This window comes from Chelonia mydas, chromosome 16, assembly GCF_015237465.2.
Source record: "Chelonia mydas isolate rCheMyd1 chromosome 16, rCheMyd1.pri.v2, whole genome shotgun sequence".
In the NCBI taxonomy this organism is placed as follows: domain Eukaryota; kingdom Metazoa; phylum Chordata; order Testudines; family Cheloniidae; genus Chelonia; species Chelonia mydas.
This window is the reverse complement of record NC_057857.1, coordinates 14,102,434-14,122,758: the sequence shown is the minus strand read 5'-3', so window position 1 is coordinate 14,122,758 and position 20,325 is coordinate 14,102,434. Positions and strand designations below refer to the sequence as shown.

The following is a 20,325-nucleotide window of genomic DNA, read 5'->3' as shown; positions in this document are numbered from 1 at the left end:
CATGGAAATGGAGCTCTATGGCCCAGTTTCCAGAGGTACCAAACAGCTGCAGCCCCGACTGGGTTTAATGGGAGCTGCGAAGGCTTCTCCAGCTCAGAAAAATCATGCCACTGAGGTCCTGACTCCCGGACCTCTGCTCTGAGCATGACATGTACTGCCTCTCTAGTTCCAATACACATAGTCACCAGCTTTCTGTATAGTAGGGGAGAACAGCATGACACTACTACCCCTGATATGAAAAAGGTCATATGAAGAAGATCAGGAGCTCCCTTATTCCGTCTCACAATGCAACAACAAGGGGACATTCAATGAAAACGAAAGGTGACAAATTCAAACCTGATTAAAGGTAAAACGCATTCCCAGAATGCACCACGAGACTGTGGAACTCATTGCCACCTGATGTAATTGAGGACTAGAACGCAGCAAGATTCAAAGAGGAATCGGACATTTCTATGGATAATAAGAATATCCAGTTATAATAATGATGAATGCTCAGACAAAGCGTTGAAAGGGACAGAAATCCTCATGCTTCACGATTTAAGCCAATTTCTAACCATTAGGGTTAAGATGAGACTTTCATGGAGGGGGCAAATTACCCCACATCTGCCTACTCTGGGGGTGCTTGCAACTTCAGAAGCATCTGGTGCTGACCACCGTGGGTATGTCTACACTGCAATTAAAAGCCCGCTGCTGGCCGGTGCCAGCTGACTTGAGTTCACAGGGCTCGGGCTAAGGGGCTGTTCAATTGCAGTGTAGATATTCGGGCTCGGGCTGCAGCCTAAGATCAGGGACCCTCCCACCTCACAGGGTCCTATGTGGACAGAGTCAGGTGAGAATAACCACACCTGGGAGGGAGAGAGGGAGATAGAGAGAGAGAGAGAGAGAGAGAGAGAGAGAGAGAATGAAGGGATGCAAGGCTGTGGCCGCGGGTGTTGTAATATTATCTCTGTATAGTGTTGGAATCAAATCTCTGACTTTAAGCAAAACACAGCCTTGTCTGGCTGGCAGACTGGCTGAACACACTTCATTGCCAGCCATGTGCACGGACACTCCTGCTCCATTCACAACCTCAGCAGCAGAGTCTGAAATAACAAGGCAGTCACATACCACAAGGGTTCAGATTACAATGGGAAAGAGAGCTATTTCCCTGGGGGAAGGGGCAGGAAGATCTGCCATTTCTCATCAGTACAACTCACAGATAACTAGAAGGATTGCAGGGGAGGGGGACCGGGAAGACCTTCCTCTGCAATTCGATGCAGGAAGCTCCTAAGTGCAAAATCCCGTTTTATTTTAGATGACTGGTCACTTGAGCCATGTTGTCGCAGCGGATGCGCATCGCGCGGTCTCTTCGTTCCAGCCACTGGCCCCGGTCCAGGGAGCCCAGAGTTTGGAGCACGATCCAAGCGTCACAGAGTATGCCACAGAAATAGCCTATTATAGAACTGCCAACCCTCCAGGATTGTCCTGGAGTCTCCAGGAATTAAAGATGAATCTTTAATTAAAGATTGTCATGTGATGAAACCTCCAGGAATATGTCCAACCAAAATAATCCTCTGTGTAAATGATCTCTGCTCTCCCCTGGGAGAAGTTCCCAGCCCTTAGTTCTTGATCCTGGCCAGTTCTCTCACTGGCCAATCTGGATGTGCAGAAAGGTTCAACCAGGCTGAGCACACACCTGATTTGCAATGAGGTTTGGTGCTCTGCACCTGCCATGTCAGTGGGCTCTGCCTATCCTCTTCAATGAAGAGCAAAGAAGGGGAAGCTCTAGTGGCTGGAACAGCAGGAACTGCCAATCAGGACTCATGGCTTCTCAGGACTCCTTTCCATGTCAATGAATTTACTGCTTCAGTGAACTGTGCCTCAGTTTCCCCATCTCTAAAATGGGGGTGTTCATAGTTCCTGGTCTCAAAGCAGGGGGTGGGGAGGACTAATGGTTGTAAAGGATTTTTGAGCCATTTGGTTGAATGGGACTTTAGAAGAGCAAGCCGTTGCGCTATTCTAAGCCCCCTCCCCCTCTAAATAGGCGTGAACCTGCATTATTAAAACTGGAAATGAACAATGCACTCAGATCCCTGCTACTGAATAGTACACGGACCCCTCAGCATGGTGGGCTCTACATAGCCCAAGAGCCACATGGAACCTGCACACCGCCCTAAAAATGTGACCATGGCCACACACTTCAGATAGCTAGGGAGGAAGGCAAAGATAATCAGCTGCATTTTTTTTTTCCCTGCTGGCAAACACAGGCAATTTCCTTTCTCCTGCCAAGGCAAGGGAGAGCCCAGTGCAGCACAAGCTAACAGGGCTGGGTGCATTCAGTTCCAACGACAAAAACCACTCATTTCGATGCAAATGAGGTGCAGCCCTCCGGCTCCGGGGTATGGCCGAGGTGTCAGACTCTCTGCTCTCAATGCTACACGGACATGCACAGCAACCTGGCCGCTCCCGGGCAATGCTACAGCGTAGCCCTCTTGTTGGTGAGAAGCAGACTAGGAAGCTGGGCTCTCTTGAATTTTTTACTTTGGTGGGGGGGGGGGGGGGAGAATCTTCCTCACCCTACCCCTGATTATTTTGACATTCTACCCCAGCAGGTTGAGCTGTTGCAACAACCCAATGACACGGCAGCGACCGCCAGCACTGAGAATTTCAGGGGCTTGCCTTACAGGAGAGCTGTCACTATCCGATACATGGTGGAGCTGCGGCCGTACAGTCCAAGGCACCGCTGTTTAGTGTCAGACTTTTCTCCTTCACGTGTCCCAGTGAGCTGTAAGTCACGCTGTCGTGCAACATCTCAGTGGACAAGATTTCTAACCTAAGGGTGCCCCTCTCCCATCTACCCCACCCCACTTGCTCACTAAGAGTTTATGAGTCAAGACCGCAAAGAGCACCTATCGCACTGATTATTACTCCTATTAGCAGGCCAGGTTAAGGCTCAGACACCACAGTGATGGACGCCAATATAAAAACCTGGTAGGTCGGATGGGCTTAGACCACTTTAAGGGTTGGACTCTCAAAAGCGCTCAGTGGTGGCCAATCTCTGCTCTGGTTGGAGCACAGGGGAGCTTTCCTACTGATTGCAGCGGGAGCGGAGTTAGCCTACACCGAGTGCTTCTGCAGGTCCCCCTGCTCCCCGTAAGCTCTTTGTACTATTTGCTTTAGCTCTTCAGTAATAGCCAGGCGCCAGGGGCCAGTGGGAGCAGGAGCCTGGCCTAGTGCCCACCGGACTGCAGAGGGAGAAAGTTGGCGGACCCTGGACTTGAGGTGTGAGTATTGGTAAGTCACTTGGGGTACGGCTACATGGAGCATCCACGGGAGTGTGACGTGTAAAGCACACTCATGTGTGCTGCATTAATTGGTCCGTGTAGACTTGGCTGGGGGTGCATTAAAAGTTCTCTAGTGCACTATAACATAGTGGGGTTTCAAACAGCACTTCTTCGTGTGCACCAGCAAGGTACACACGGACCAATTAATGCACCCCATGTTAGTCTGCTTCAGAAACCACATTCTTGTAGTGCACATTACCCCACTATGGAGACAAGCCCTTAGTCTGTCCGTGCCTCAGTTTACCCATCTGTAAATTGGGAACAATGCTCTCCTAATTCACTCACATCTGTAATATGCTTTAGGGTCCTCATATGGAAGGTACTATAGACCTGCAAATATTTTCCACTTATATTTGGTTATTCCCAGCTCTGGGTACTAATACAAAGTATTTTAAACACAACACTAAAAAGGTACCACAATTATTATTCATATTACTGTAGCATGTAGGAGCCCTGGTCACACACCAGGACCTTCTTGTGCCAGGTGCAGTGCGAACACAGAACAGACAGTCCCTGCCCCAAGGAGAGGACAATCTTATTTAACAATAAATTCTATCATGTTACAGTAATCGTTTTTCTCCGATATTGCAGAGTTGCAGTATATTATTCCTCTGACACTGCAGCCTCTTGCAGTCTCACGAACTGGCTGAACAATATTGAATTTCACAATTGTTCCACAACCAAAGAAAAGGGGACTGACTTACTGCAAACCCACTAAGCCAGTTTTAAGTAGCTCGAATTCTTTAGGTCAAAATTATTTGCCAGACGCACGTTGGGGTCTGCTCCTTAGAGGTGCTGAGCATCCACCACTCCAACTGAAGTCAATGGGAGCCGTGGGCGCTCAACCCCTCTGAAACCCAGGCCGCAGGTGCAGGGTGGGGTCAGAGTGGGCACCAAAATTGGAAAGTGTGGCTGTTACTCACTTTCAGGGCTCAATAAAAGCCTGGTTTCAGAGTAGCAGCCGTGTTAGTCTGTACTCGCAAAAAGAAAAGGAGGACTTGTGGAACCTTAGAGACTAACCAATTTATTTGAGCATAAGCTTTCGTGAGCTACAGCTCACTTCATCGGATGCATAAAAGTGGAAAATGCAGTGAGGAACCTAAAAGCCTGTGGTTTCTCCTTGCCCAGCCCCCTCTTCACTCACGCCTTGGCATGCCCTGCTGCCTAGAGCAGGTTACAAATGGCGCAAGATGCTAATGGAGGGATTTTATAGCTCACGCGTGGCTCCTGAGGAGACAGGAGGCCTTTGTACCTAGCTGAATAAACTGCAGCTCATTTCTCATCTCGCTCTTGGCGTGTCAATTCTCAGAGCTGTTTCATTTGTTCCAACTCATTCTTTGTGAGGCAACCCCCTTACTAGCCCTGGGAGAACTGGAGTGAGGGGTTCAATCTTGTCCACTGAGATGTTGCATGACAACGTGACTTACAGCTCACTGGGACACATGAAAGAGAAAAGTCTGACACTAAACAGCGGTGCCTTGGACTGTACGGCCCCAGCTCCGCCATGTACCAGATAGTGACAGCTCTCCTGTAAGGCAAGCCCCTGAAATTCGCAGTGCTTCCCACTGCACTGCAGTCCCCTTTGTTCTGTGGCGGCTGAGTGCTCTGAATTCTGATTAACCGCCCGGCACGAAGTACGACAGCGTGATGTCCCGATGAGTGCCGACTCGCTGCTTCGGACAGAGCCTGGATCTCTATCCTACGCACAAAAGAAGCTAGGTCATTTGAAACTCCTCAGATAAAGTTCCCTGTCCCACTCTTTCATGCTTTGTGTGTCTACACTGGAGAGCGCCGGGGAGCCTACTTAACCCTCACCTAACTCACCTGTGAGCTGCGGATCAAGCCCACAGCAATACAGTCTGGGATAGAGTGTCACTAAAGCTAAGATTTTGTCATGGAGGTCATGGAAGTCACAGAATCCATGAGTTCAGAGACCTCTGTGACATTTTCGCTTCAGCCCTGGGTGGTGGAGCAGGAGCTGTCAGCCGGCACCTCCCCCACACCCCACAGCTTCCAGCCGCCATGGGCGACAGGGACGCCGGTAGCCCCAAGCTGCCACCGCGGGCAGCAGGGACCCCCGCAGCTCCAAACTGTGGGCGGCGGGGGGATCCCACAGCTCCCAGCCTGCACAGGTGGCAGGGGGACCCCAGAGATTCACTTCTTGTAACTTTCCCCTGTAAGGGAAGGGGGGTTAAGTTTGGGAAACAAAGGATTCTCACCTTATGTAAATCCTATTTATGGCTGGGGAGGAAGGCAAACAGGACTCCTCCTCTCCATGGCCTGTCAGCCCAAGAAAAAAGACTGCAAAAGGGAAGGCAAGGGAGGAGTCCAGATTGAGACAGGGATCCAGTCTGAAAAGGAATATAACTGCCTGCAACAATATCTAGGTGGAGAAATACTATTTGTAACCAATTTCTTTAGTGAAACCAGCTTAATTTGCGTGTTTGATTTCGTTTGCTTAGTAATCTGCTTTGTTCTGTTTGTTACCCCTTTTACCACTTAAAATCTGCCTTTCATAGTTAATAACATTTGCTTTGTTTATTATTAAACCCAGGTTCTGTCATTTCTAATGGGGGGCTAAGAAGTGTGCGCACCTCTCTTCACATTGAGGGAGGGGGGTGAATTTCATAATAGACCTTTGGGTCTGCACTCCAAGGGAGGCAGACATCTGAGTGCTGGAGCAAGTCCCTTAAAGTGAGTCTTAGAGCTGACCTGCAGCTGGGTGTGGCCCTGCCTGTGTGTGTGTTCGAGGAGGCTTTAATAACCTGGCTCAGCAAGACAGGTTAAAGGGGGCCCATGCTGGCAGAACAGTAGACTCAGTGGTGGTTCTCAGCATACCAGGTGGCTTCCCAAGGGGTCCAACCTGTCACAACTGTTTTCCAAAAAAAAGAGGAAAAGCTTCCAGAACTGCAACAGACACTGCCAGCTCCTGGCAAGCACTATAACCCTGCACTGCTGAGGTCAATGGGAGTTCTTCCATTCGCTTGCGTGGGAGCCGGATCAAACCCTGAGGCAGGGGAGCAATAAGGACAGGGGTGTTTACATGAAGAAGAAGCCAAAGCATCAGGGAGCTAAGAACCAGCTGATCTGTGACAACTCCTAGCCTACAAAGGTCTATCCTCCCTGCCAGTGGGCCTGACCAGCTCAGCAGAAGGCCCGTTTTGTGCTGACAAAGAGAAGAAATGGTGAACTCTCCGAGAAGCGGTGTTAGAGCATGTGAATCCCCACAGCATTGCTGCCTACTTCACATCCAGCCTGCAGAGACAATGAACCTTGGCTCTGAATGCTGCTGCCATTGCCTTGATCTTCCCCTTCCTACTGATGTGGCTTGGGGCCACATTCTGCCCTGATATACACCCCCCCTGCAGCCTTATCGGCATCAGCAGGTTTGTACGGACTGGGAGCGAGGCCCACGGAGTACAACACTCTGTACAGCATTTGAAAGGCAGCGTCCCGTTCCATTCACGTACAGCATGAGCTGTAAAATACAGGTCAGCCAGGCCACTAGCTCAAACACAGGGGCTTTGAACATCAAGCACCTAAAGCCTGGCCTAGGCACCTACTCTCTTAATTTTCAGAGACACTGAACCCTCACAGCTCCTACGGATTCCAGCGGGAGCTGCAAATGCTCAGCACCTCCAAAAGTCAGGTCCCTTTGGTTCATAGATTCATAGATTCATAGATATTTAGGTCAGAAGGGACCACTATGATCATCTAGTCCGACCTCCTGCACAACGCAGGCCACAGAATTTCACCCACCACTCCTACAAAAAAAAAAAACCTCACACCTATATCTGTGCTATTGAAGTCCTCAAATCGTAGTTTAAAGACTTCAAGGAGCAGAGAATCCTCCAGCAAGTGACCCGTGCCCCATGCTACAGAGGAAGACGAAAAACCTCCAGGGCCTTCCAATCTGCCCTGGAGGAAAATTCCTTCCCGACCCCAAATATGGCGATCAGCTAAACCCTGAGCATATGGGCAAGATTCACCAGCCAGACACTACAGAAAATTCTTTCCTGGGTAACTCAGATCCCACCCCATCTAATATCCCATCACAGGCCATTGGGCCTATTTACCATGAATATTTAATTACCAAAACCATGTTATCCCATCATACCATCTCCTTCATAAACTTATCGAGTTTAATCTTAAAGCCAGATAGATCTTTTGCCCCCACTGCTTCCCTTGGAAGGCTATTCCAAAACTTCACTCCTCTGATGGTTAGAAACCTTTGTCTAATTTCAAGTCTAAACTTCCTGGTGGCCAGTTTATATCCATTTGTTCTTGTGCCACATTGGTACTGAGCATAAATAATTCCTCTCCCTCTCCAGTATTTATCCCTCTGATATATTTATAGAGAGCAATCGTATCTCCCCTCAACCTTCTTTTAGTTAGGCTAAACAAGCCAAGCTCCTTGAGTCTCCTTTCATAAGACAAGTTTTCCATTCCTCGTATCATCCTAGTAGCCCTTCTCTGTACCTGTTCCAGTTTGAATTCATCCTTCTTAAACATGGGAGACCAGAACTGCACACAGTATTCCAGGTGAGGTCTCACCAGTGCCTTGTATAACGGTACTAAAACCTCCTGATCCCTACTGGAAATACCTCTCCCGATGCATCCCAAGACCGCATTAGCTTTTTTCACAGCCATATCACATTGGCAGCTCATAGTCATCCTATGATCAACCAATACTCCAAGGTTCAAGGTTGAGGTGACTTGATTTGTGTGCCTGACTGTAAAGTAGTCAAGGTCTGACTTTCAGAGGCAGTGCATTCCTGCACCTCCCCGAGGGCGTCAGCAACCTCTAAAACAGACAGTCATTCTGCAAGACTTCCAGTGACAGCGGATCCAGTGCAGGTGCTGTGCACCGGGAGACTCTTTTACAGTGTTGCTTTATAGCTTTCTGGCTTATTGAGTTCTCCCCGCGTCCTCCAAAGCCTCCATTGACTGCCCCATTGAGTGCACAGAGAGAAGCAGCCGTGAACAGCAGGATTCCTGCTGCTTAACTCAGTCATGATGCCTTTAAAGGCATCTGTTTGTTAAGGAGCTTTATAGCCCTTTTCTACTCTGGAAAGTGCCTATGCAAAAATGACACTTACTTACTCAGCAGATCCCTGCATATGGGCTCACAGGTAGTTACTTCTGTGACAAAAATAAGTTTCTTGCTCCTTTTTACTTTGAGTAGCCCTGCAGAACACAGCCACAGGACAGGGATCGGGATGCCATCTCTTCTCAAGCATCCTGAACAGGATTGCTAAGGAAGCCAAATTCTGCCCTCAGTTACTCTTGTGCAGGGCTGTAGAAGCTGGAAGGGAATGAGCCTGTGAAGGTATTCCGGGAGATGTAATCTGAAGACGAAAGCATCATGCAGGTGTGGGGAATTGCTGGAGATTATGTGTAATTTAGAAAGAAGCCATCTTGACGCTCAGAGGCCAGGCTGAGTTTGAGAGAAGCCAAATTTTACTGGTAAGGAATCTGATCCTGCCAGCCTCGCTTCACATCCAGCGGTACCAATGGGCAGCCCCGCTGAAGGTATCACCTAAAGCTTGTCAACATTTTCTGACTTTCAATTTGTCACCAAAAGTTCAAATTTCTACAAAAAAAACCCCAGAGGATGTATTTTACACCAAAAGTTGTCATGGAAAACTTCCCCGGTTTTTTGACCAGCTCTCGTTCTCCCCGTTGTGAATAGGAACGGCAGAACCGGGGCCCCAGATGAGTACTTCTGTTCAGGAGCCATCAACGTAATGAACATGGATCTACATGGCAGAACCCCACGAACTTCCTTTCTTCCAGCTCTTTCTTTTATTGATTATTCTGGGGAGGAGACATTTCACCATGTTGCAGGGCAAGAAGAGTTCTCGCTTGGCTAAGAGCACACCAAATCGAAGGATGTGTCTACACCGGGAAACTGACCAGAACAGCTACTGCAGAACCAGCAGTTACCCAATGGTTATTTTGGAATAGCTATAGCCCTTTACATTCACCCTCTACCTCATTCTGGAAGAACTTCCCATGTAGACAAGCCTTAATTAGTGCTCTCTGGAGCGGAATCAACAAGCTGGACCATTAGTCTACAAAGCTTCAACTCCTGCTTATCATCTCTCTCACGATACAAGAGTGCTTCACTAAAGATAACACACCATGCTGGAAACTGAAGTGCACTTTAATTGTGTTTCTCTGCTCTCCACTGAGATTACAAATGTTATTATTTACAGTCAGATATGGGGCACGCAGGGCTCCCTAGATGTAATGGGCACACAATGGATAATCGCCTTGTTGAGAAACATCACATCAGGATGTCTTTTGTTTAGTGTCCATATGCCTTGTCCTTAATCTGCCCCATGCATGAAATGAAAATCCCATTATCCCAGTCCAAAGGAAATCTCAGAAGAGGAATTCTCCCCAGCCCTGGAAGCACAATGGGTTGCTGAATGCTACTGAGAACAGAATTACCATAATCCAGTTTGGCTGGTGTGACACTGGGACAGAATTCTTCCTGCTATACATGCCGAAATAGCTGCTGAATTTTAAGCCAGCAGGATGCAAGAGTTTTAAAAAAAAGAAAAACAAGGCCCTTTCCGCCAGTGTGCCTTCACTACGCCCACAGGGCCTGCTGTCCAGAGCCGCTGAGCACTCTCAACTTCACTTCACGTCTGTGGGAGCTGCAGGTGCTCAGCACTCCTGAAAATTAGGTCTCATCATCTTTTCTCCCACATCCCCAACCTAGAATAATTGCCACAGTGGAAGGGCTGCACCAAGGTCCAGATCCTGTTACCCTTATCCACAAGAAGAGTCCCCCCTTGCTTGCACGAGTAAGGGCTAGAGGATTGAGGCCCACTCTCAAAGGAATATTCAGACGTTGCCCCCTGGGTTATGGTCATAATCCTTTCAAGCCAAATGCTACAGAAAGGGGGCTGGTATCCTGCTAACCAGGAGATCTGGTTGCCCCATGCAAAGCAGAACCTCTCATGGCTTCTGATGCTGAGAGGCCTTACAAAAACCAAGACAGTTTCCCAGGGGTGCACGTGTCACCTTCATTAAAGAGACACACCACCACACTCACTCTCCAACTGAGGCTCGTGAACCTTGATTCTCACCCACATTAGGCTTCATTTACCATGATAACCCGCAAAATGAAGAGGGTGGGATATCCGCACACGGCGCTGTCTTTAAGAGGACAAGAAAAGCTCTTTTCCTTGCTGGACCAAATTCAGCATGCTGCACACACCAGTCAGGCTGCATTGCGTAATTTAGGTGGGTTTTCAAGATAGTCTACTGATGAGCCAGCTGCCATAACCAACATGTTACAGGCATTTAAAGAAATGCCAAGGCAATGGACCTGATTCTGTTCTGGCTTGCTCTGCTTTTACACCCATCTACACCATCTCTGGCTTTGATGGGATAGTTTTTGATTGCTGCTGGAGACTCAGTGCCTGTGTATTTATTCCATGCAGGAGCTAACCCATCAAAGCTAGAGACGGTGCTAAGACAGGGCTTGGCAAGCTGAGTTTTTCGCTGATCACTTCGTTCCATTTCTTCCTTCTGCTGGGAGCAGATGGAATTTGATTTTTCACCTTTACCCAGAGCCAAGAGCGATGGGCTCTTGCACGTGCTGCAAGTGGAGGTGGAAAGGCACGAGCATTGCCGTCCATCACGTGTGCTGGAACACGGTGTGCAGAACGAGCACAGCGGGCATGGGATTTATGGCTGCACCACAGGGGAGCCCTTCAGCGGTGTTAAGAACCGCTCGCTCTCCCTTCACATTTGTCACTGTCTCTCACGCCCGGGCAGGCTCAGAAAGGTTTCAGCACTTGTTCGAATGCAGAGGTGAGCATGTAACAGCATCAATGTCAGCAGTTACTTTGGAGGCAAAGCTCATTTATCCGGAAAACCGCAGCAGAGAAAACCTGCAAACACGGGTTGTCGCTTTTTTTTAAGCCACTCCATTAGTTATGCCGCTCTCTGGGAGTTTTGAAGCTGCCTAACATGCAGCATTATCCAGCTATTAAGCTATGTAGATCGTTCTTAGGAAGACTCTGAATCTCCCCGAGCCCCAAGATCTTCAGGGCTTTATGTCACAATGCATCGCACGCAACCTGACAGGGAGGGGAGGAGAGGGTGAGTGGGGCTCTGCAAACTGAGACCCCCCCCTTCTGCTACCAATCCTGGCTAACGTTGCCATCACATTTGGTTCTGCAGCGGAGCAAAAGATCATTGTGCCGGGCAGCCTGCCCCATAGTGTCTGCCTGCTGCGGCCAGACGTAGGCCTATATTGCAATCCAACGTGACTGCCGCTCGGTCAGACGTACCCGCGCTAGCTACCGCCGATAAAAATGGCACTGTAGGTGCAGTGGCGTGGAGCTCAGCGTGGGCTGTAGAATCCAGTGTGATGCTGGCAAACCAGGTGCCAGCTTATGCCAAGGTGCCCATGCCTCACTTGGATACCGACAAACACAGAGCTGGAATTAGTCTGGCCCACCTGCATGTTAGTATTGTTAGAACAGGTATCAGAGCCACAAAAATGTGCTTAGTGTAAGTTGCTGCAGGCGATAATCTCCCTTACAACACCTGTCTCCCATATTGTAAGGTAATATTGAAACATGTGCATTGTAACCCTCTGTAACGATGCATACTACCAGAGAGGAAAGAGACATTAATCCACATGAAGTACTAGTCTCCACCAGGAGGTGTTATCTCCTGCCCAACAAAGGAAGGCCCATCAACACCAGATGAACTTTTGTGGAATGTCAGAGGACAAAAGACCCTCCCCAACCCCAGGAAGAGAAGACATGCAAGTGAATTCTTCCCAACAGAATTAGCAACTGGAAGCAGAAGCGGGGAAGGAATAATAAGCCCTAACAAGAGAAACTGTATCTTTTATGCTGCTTGGACTCTGAGGGGCAAGGATTACTAAGCATAAACAGAAGATCCCCAGTGTTTGGCCTGCATTAGCCCTAAAGGACACGTAGAGCTTGCTTATCCTAATTTGTGCATATATATGTTTACCAGCCTTATTCTTGTAAATAACATTCATTTCCTTTTCCTAGTTAGTAAACCTTTAAATAATTTGTTACAGGACTGGCTACAAATCTTGTCTTTAGTGTGAGATCAAAGGTGCAATTGACCTGAGGTAAGTGACTGGTCCTTGGGACTGGGAGTAACCTGAATGTTGTGATTTTTGGTGTAAGGGACCATCTATCACAAAGGCAAGCTTGCCTAGGTGACAAGATAGACCGGAGTACCCAAGAGAACTGTCTGTGACTCCATGGTTAGGCTGTTAGAGGGCCTGAGGAGTTTACACTTGATGCTTGGTTGGTGAAATCTAAGTAGAGAACTCGCAGCCAATTTTGGGTTTGTCCTCTGCTTCTTAACGGTCTGCCCTGAGGTTGGTGTTGAACCACTGCAGGACAGCTTGACCCTCTGGGTACATATTTGATTGCTGAAGCCAGCGTCATCATATCTACACTATTATTTTTATCAGTGTTATGTCCTCCTGAGCTGCAAACACACTTTGGATTGCAGTGCAGCTGAACCCCAAGGGTGGTCCTGAGTCATGAAAACACTTCCTGTCCACTGGAGTTCAAAGAGCAGGTGAGGAACTAATACTCAGTACAGAAGAACCAGGCATCTAAGTAGCTGCATGCAGAGCCTGGTGCCTGAATGAGGCAGAAATGGATTATGGGAAAGACTGTTGGGAACAGGAGCCACACCCTGTAATGACTTGTGTATGAGTCCTTTGTCTCATGACGCCTGCCTTTGCATCTCAGTTTAGCCAGCTTCCCAGGCAATACAACTCTGAAAAGAAACGGAGGCAAACACGCGCATACGGTGACACAAGATGCACACACTCAACGCAGCAGAGAGAACTGACTTGTCACTCAACGGCCGCATGCACACACCACTCGGGAGCTCACAAGAATCAGAAACACGGGGCTGGAAACTCACCACTGCTGCACCTCCTTCTCTGTAACTGAAAGAGAAAACAAGAAAAACAAGGTTTAAGCCATTTGGAGTCTTTTCCTCTGAGTTTTTTTCATTTTAAGCTGACTGGTTTCTATAGCATAGGTGACTTGATTGCAGTGCACAAGGACCTTCCTGGGGAGAAAATGCCAGCTGCTAAGGGGCTCTTTAATCTACTGCAGAAAGTCATCACAAGAACCAATGGCTGGATGTTAACGCTAGACAACTTCAAATTCAATAAGGCACAAATTTTTAGCAGTGAGGGTGATTAACCATTGGAACAAACTACCAAGGGAAGTGGGAGGATTCTCCATCTCTTGTCTTCAAATCAAGAATGGACGCTTTTCTGGAAGATGCTTTAGCTAGCTAGAAGGTACTGTGCTCGAAACTGGGGTACCTGGATGGAAGTCAGTGGCCTGTGATATACAGGATGTCAGACGAGATGATCTAATGGTCCCTTCTGGTCTTAAAATCTTTGAATCTATGAGTATTTTTGCTACCTTTAAGGCTTATTACATCATGTCAGTTAGCAAAACTTTCTGGGCCAGATACTCAGCTAATGCAAACCAGGAGTTCCATGGGTTTACGTTGTGCATCACCAGTTTATGCCAGCTGAGGATCTGGCCCTGTGTCTCCCCCTCTTGCAGCATAAGGTGAAGGCTGACATAGAGGAGGCCACTAAACAAACAGGAATTTCTTTCCAGTGCATCTTGTGCCATGACACGGCAAGTTAAAAAGTACCTGCTTCTTCTTCAATCTCAACACATTAAACACCCCCCCCCCCGCAACAGACAGATAAATGGCCTCCCTCCCTGTTCAGCGCTACCCCATCTGCCAACATGCTGACTTTAAGAGCTGTCTGTTTGTGCCAGGTTCCTTCATACCCGTTGTCTTAAATGCCATTGTCACATTTCTTCCCTGCTGACTAGCTAAATCTCCAAAGAAAGTGCTCGCTGATGGTTTCGAGATCTTTTGATGCCTTTGCTTGTCATACCTCTTTTTCTCTTAATCTGAAGCTTCAGAGCTGACTCCCTCTGGGTTTTGATGAGCAGCGCGTGTGAAGATCCCATTCCTTTCCTTGCCTTCCTCCCCCCCAAGTCCTATTTTTGTTGCTCAATTGTCATGCGGTCCTTTTCAGCTGTGCACAGCCTTCCGCAGCTCTCTCACTGCAGGCAAATACACTTAACGATACGGCTTCTACCACAGCACAGGGGCAGAGAGGAAGGAGGGGCTTGTGGACAGAAGGGTTCAATTCCTGGTTCTTGTGTGACCCTAGACAAGTCACTTAGCCAAGCTGTGCCTCTGTGTTAGCCCATGTGAAACATGGAATTAATACTTCCCTTACCAGACTGTGCGAGGGCTAATGCACAAATGCTTCTAAAGTGCTTTGAGTTCCTTGGACTAAAGAAGAACATTATTTTCTATTGCGGCAGCACCCAGAGGCCCCAGTCGGGGATCAAGGGTCATCGTGCCAGGCTCTGTACACTCTCAGAACAAGACAATACCTGCCCTTGCTGCAATTTATATAAAACATTCATGGGGTTTTTAGCATCAACCTTCAAATTCCAATAGGAAACGATTCCCAGGCCACAGTTCCCAGGCGCGGGCTGGCTCTGAGGTCTGGAAATGATGTTCAGAGCGGTGATGATTTGGAGGATCTGTCTGTAAAAGTCACAAATGCTGGTTGACATGATGAAGGTGTTACTCGGAAAACTGCCATATGGCTAAATGCTTCTGTGTGAGCGTGGAACCCACCAGGGGCTGGCAAGGTCTGCATCTCATCTTCCCCAGGCCAGGGACAATGGAGAGTTGTCACCCTTAATGACTGGGCTCTAACCAAACAATAGGTATGCTAAGGAGGGTGGGGTATAAGTTTTCTCCATCTTTCCTCAACAAGAGTCTCAGGAGAGTGGAAAGTCACCAAGCAGAAGACAAACACCAAGGTGTCAATCCCAGCCCTTAAAACTCGAAGAGACTAGGTGGGTCGGAGGAAGACGCACAATGACACACAGGAATTTCAGGCAGGAGAGGGGAAAGGACGGATTGGACCAGGTCAGTGGATCTCCATCCTGCCAAGAAGATCCCATGTCTCAGAATTCACGACATGGAGCAGACAGACCTGGATAGCCTCGGATGACCCTGACCCCTACCCAAAGAAGGCACTGGAGTGGTGAGGAAACTGAGGCAGGGAAATAGGTGTAGGGTTGATTACTTGTGTATAGATCTGTGAGTTTCTCGTGCTATTAAAGAAAGAGCAATGCTGGGTTCTAGTCCCGTGCAAAGTCTGTATGTGTTAAACTGTAACCCAGCAGGCTCACACCATTGGCTGGAGCTCAAGGAGAGGGTGGGTTTAAGCTATGGGGGAACTTGAGAAGCCAAGGCCTGGGCAGCGGCCACATGGGCTGCGCTCTCAAGTGGGCCCAGCGGTGCTAAGATGGCGCCCAGGCATTGTGCCTATTCTGGCTCTGGAGACTTACAGCACACAGGATCCAGCACCTGGATCCCCTGGCAACAGTCTGGGGAGTGGTCCAGAAGGCCTGGTCGAGCCCCTCCCCATGACAAGAACTGTCCCTTGTCACCAGTTCAAGCCCGGCTGACGTCAGAACCTCTGCGTGGCTGTTCAGTGACTTAATGAGTTAATGGTCGCGCTCAGCCAGCATCCTTCCCAGCAATGACTGATAGGCTGAACTACCTAGTCAGTCCTCCCACTAACAGTACTGAGACACAATGGCAAAGCTGCGTGAGGGACGTTGATGCTGCTGCTGTCTATGCTCTACCCATTCGGTGGATAAATAGGGCATCTCTCTGCAACGTGAAATGTTATACACATGCTAAATTCATTCCAATGGGGAGCCTATTTACTTCCACAGTACCTCACATTAGCAAAGAGATTTCCAGCAAAGCAGCTGCATGAAAAGTCTATTATTAACACATCCTGGGCATGCGTAACTTAATGATATTGACAAAGTTCGGCTTATTTCTTGTCGATTTGCTAAGTATGACCATTTAAACACAGAACCCTGGAGAGAAAATTCTGTTAGCTGATATTAACTCTTAAAAAAAGAAAACACCCAGCGTTTGACCACTTGATAAAACTAACAGGAATTTAAAAATGTATTTTTCAATTTCCCCCTAAACAAGACAGCCCGAAAGTGGAAGTTCATCAAAAGGGCGATTCTCAGGCACATAGGCCCCCTACCAGCTGAGGCTTTACATAGTGACATGGAGTTTTGATTGTAGGTGCAGCTGTATTGCCCACCCTGAGGACTCAAGAGATTGGCTAGAAACAGTTTTTTAATTGGAAGCTGAGACTCACAATCACGTGACTCCAGGAGCTGGGGATTTAAGAAAAAAACACCAAGTAACGTTAGAAATAAAGTGGTGAGAGTTGGCACCGCTGATGGAGTAGGATCTAAGCATCTCTTAAGGAACATCTGTTTGGAGCTATTATGGATGGGCTGGGAGACAGCTGTCTAAATCTCAGAGGTGCCCATATGTTTCTATCCCAAACCTGGAAAACACAATCATGCACACCAAGGTCTGTTTAGCAGAGAATAAGCTGCATTTCACCTTTTCATATTCTCTCTTCTTTCCTCATCCCCTGTCTCCTGCAAGCATCTATTAAACCGGTGGCTCTCAACTATGGGCCCGGGGGGCGGACCGCAAACAAGTTTCTGGGGCTCTGCCAAGCAGGGCCCGTGTTAGACTTGTTGGGGCCCAGGGCAGAAAGCCGAAGCCCCACCAGATGGGGCTGAAGTTCGGGGCCCTGATCCCCACCATCCGAGGCTGAAGCCGAACTTAGCTTTGCGGGGGCCCCTGTGGCGTGGGGCCCCAGGCAATTGCCCTGCTTGCCACCCGCTAATGCCAGCCCTGGCTTTTATCTGCAGCAAACCCGTTGTTGTGGCACAGGGGGGCCGTGGAGATTTATAGCCTGTTGGGGGGCCTCAGAAAGGAAAAGGTTGAGAACCCCGGCATTAAACTGAATATGCAGATACTAGGCAACTAGGCCCATGGTCATCAGGCCAGAGCCGTGACAGTGCACTCTCAGCTCTCCCCGCAGCCCCCCTCTCAGGAGTGGAGAGGATACAACACGTGTGATTATGCATTTTGCCAAGGAGAAGACGGAATGGTTCCCTGCGTACTAAGCCTGGGACAATATTCTTTGGTCGTCTCCTTGTAACAGATCTAGAGTTACGTAAATTCATGTCTTGAGGGGAAGGACGTGGTTACTCAGGTAAGCAACGTCATGGACCAGGTGGCTGAGGAACGTTACTGGTGCTGGGACCTGTTTGCACACTCACCCTCTCTTCTGCTGGTGACGCAGGGAGCCAAGGGATTGTGGCTAGTTCAAGGCACCAGCAGGAAGACTGGTGCCAGGAGGCTGGCTGAAGAGGGAACAGCCTTGTTCGTCATTGCCTCCACATCTCCCATCTACATACTAACAACAACAACAACAAGTGCAACAACAAAAGCACCAGGTCCTAAATTGACAAGGATAATGAGGCAGAGTGGCTACATGTGGATATGTGAGCAGCTGATAAAAATAGAAACTCCAAGACACATGAACAGATGCCAATTACCTTGAATGGTGAGGCGCGCAATAAAAGAAAGCAATTTTCCATCAGAAAGATTTATAATGTGCTTGGCAAGAAGCATAGACTGGAGAAGGTAGGGGCTGGCGTAAACACAACATCGGGGCAATAGAGACAGCACACACAAGACCTGGCTCCAGCGGGATGCTGTTGGCGAGGTGGTTCCAGAAGCCCCTGCTACCAGCTGCCAAAGGAAAAGTGGGCCAGACCCCCCTCTGGTATAAATCACGCAGCTCTATTGGCTTCAGGAGAGTGACGCTGATTTGCGCCGGCTGAGGATCTGGCTCGGTGACTTTGTGGTGGTGCACAGAAGCCCCATTCGGGATTAGGGCTCCATGCCATCAGTCACTGAACACACACCCAGTGAAAAGATGGGCCCTGCCCCACAAGGCTTACAATCTAAGTGCTTGTCTTCACTACACTTACTCGAGTGTGGTCCCGAATCCAAATCCCATCCACACCCACAAGCCTCTTGCTCAAGTGCTTCACACCTGGGCTAGCGGGCCTGTCAGCGGGATAGGCTAACGCCCGGTGCTGCCAACCTTCAAGCTGCTAATGTCACCACTCAGCAGTGTGGATGCAGGCTAAGCAACTTGGACGGCACTCCTCCTCCTATGCTTTCCCACAATTCCTCCACTTCCTTGCCATTTACCGACTCCCTGCTTCTGCATGGGAAGCCACCTGCCAGTCCTTACTCACCGGTGAGGCCTTTAAGCCCCACACTGCACGCAGCTTGCTGTGCCAGCAACATTCCTGCTGTGCGGCTACAGAAACAGAAAGCTGGCATCCGGGAGATGGTCTTCTCGGCGGGCTGCCAGCTGGAAGAGCATGCCAAGCTGGAACCAGCTTACCGAGTTGCTGGGTGAAGACCACTCTCCCGCAGGTGACCAGACAAGTTCTCCCACAATACGCTGCAGCTCAGTGCAGCACCAAGAGCCCCATGATAGGCCCCTAGAAGTCCGAGCCCGCCACACGGGCGCGCAGCACCCGTGTGGGATGCAGCAGCTCCAGTATCAGCTTTGCAGTGCGGCGCTCTCACCCAGGCGAGGCCAGCTCCAGCGGCCACACACGGGTGCGAATCACTGGGTGACAGTCTGCAGTTAATGGTAAAACTCCCACTGACTTCAATAGCGCCAGGATTTCGCCCCATGTGTCTTCAGAGATCAGATGCACCCTGAGCCAGTGGAGGGGCGTGGGCCAGAATGGAGGCTCCCAGAGCACAGGGACCAGGGACAGCAGGGGAAGAACAATGTCTATTTTCACTGAAGAAGCTTGTCTAGACTTGGAAGTCTGGCAGCCATGTGGGAGATTCAAATGCAGACGCCGGGGAGGCAATATTGGCACCTGGGTGGGCACTCTGCTTTGGCAGCACTGTCTAGCAGGATGGTCAAGAAACAACCCCATTGTAGAGGACAGAGAGGCCTGGGCTTAATGAAGCCAAAAATGGCACATCCGTCAGAGAGAGAGGCCTTGTCTACATGGGAGAAATTGACCTGCATCGCTATTCTGGAATGACTCCCCTATGTGGGCGCTCTTCCAGAACACAGCGAGCTACTCCTGAATAGCTATGCTGGACAATTTCCCTGGGTGGACGACCTCTGCCCCTTGGATCTAGCTGTAAGGATGGGATGAGCGGAGCTGTTGGGCTAAGAAGAGCCTCCAAACATTGATGTGTGGAGGTAACAAGTAAGCCAAAGTCGGCCCTGACTTACACCCCAATGAAGCACCCCCCGCGCCCAATGCCCGTTAGATTTAATGCTGCGGGGGCCCTCTGCCGCAGTTGCAGTTTCAGACACCTCTATCGTTTCCTTTGCTGGCTTCAGCGGGCGCTGCAGGTGATCAGCACTTCAGGAGCACAGATTGCTTGTTTAGATGCCTTCATGTAGATTTAGGAACCCTAGTTTGAAAACATCGGCCTGATCCTCTCACGGAGGATCATGAATCCCCAGTGCAACCCAAACAGGGACTCATCTGAAAGGACAGGTCTGAAAAGCAGCCTGAAGGCACTAGTGTCATTTGGTGGCAGGAAAGAGGTTAAAGGCATTTAATGCTTCAAATGCTGCGGTGTGGGGTTAACTCAACAGGAAAGACGCTCCCCCAGTACATCCATAGCTGCCATAGAGGGGAATACAAACCTTTTTCTCCATCTATCTAGCTACTTATACAGCCTTCGTTACTGCGCTCCCTGAGTGGTCCACAGCCACTAATGACGCCTCCCCTCTTCCTCCTACGAGGGGATGGGAGTATATTCAGGGGATGACGTAGGAATAAATAATAAAATAACCCCAACAACAGGGGGTCTTCTGTAATGGTGCCAGGGAGGTGTGAGCCAGGGAGCAGAGCACAGGATGGGGATGGAGATGGGGGGTCAGCTCAGACCACCCTTACTAATTGCTCTCTAGCCTCTCTCTCCAATTGCATTTCCTCTCAGGTTCTATTTCAGTCTC

General features: G+C 49.2%; 1 protein-coding gene across 4 annotated transcripts in view; it reads right to left on the bottom strand.

Moving 5' to 3' along the window:
- The window catches only part of NCS1 (neuronal calcium sensor 1), a 110,039-nt gene that overhangs the window by 40,812 nt on the left and 48,902 nt on the right, over positions 1-20,325 (bottom strand). For all 4 annotated transcript variants that reach the window (XM_037879820.2, XM_043530234.1, XM_037879821.2 and 1 more), the window contains one exon: positions 13,272-13,296. In XM_037879820.2, the coding sequence (XP_037735748.1) occupies positions 13,272-13,296 (25 nt within the window). The remainder of the gene's footprint in view (positions 1-13,271; positions 13,297-20,325) is intronic.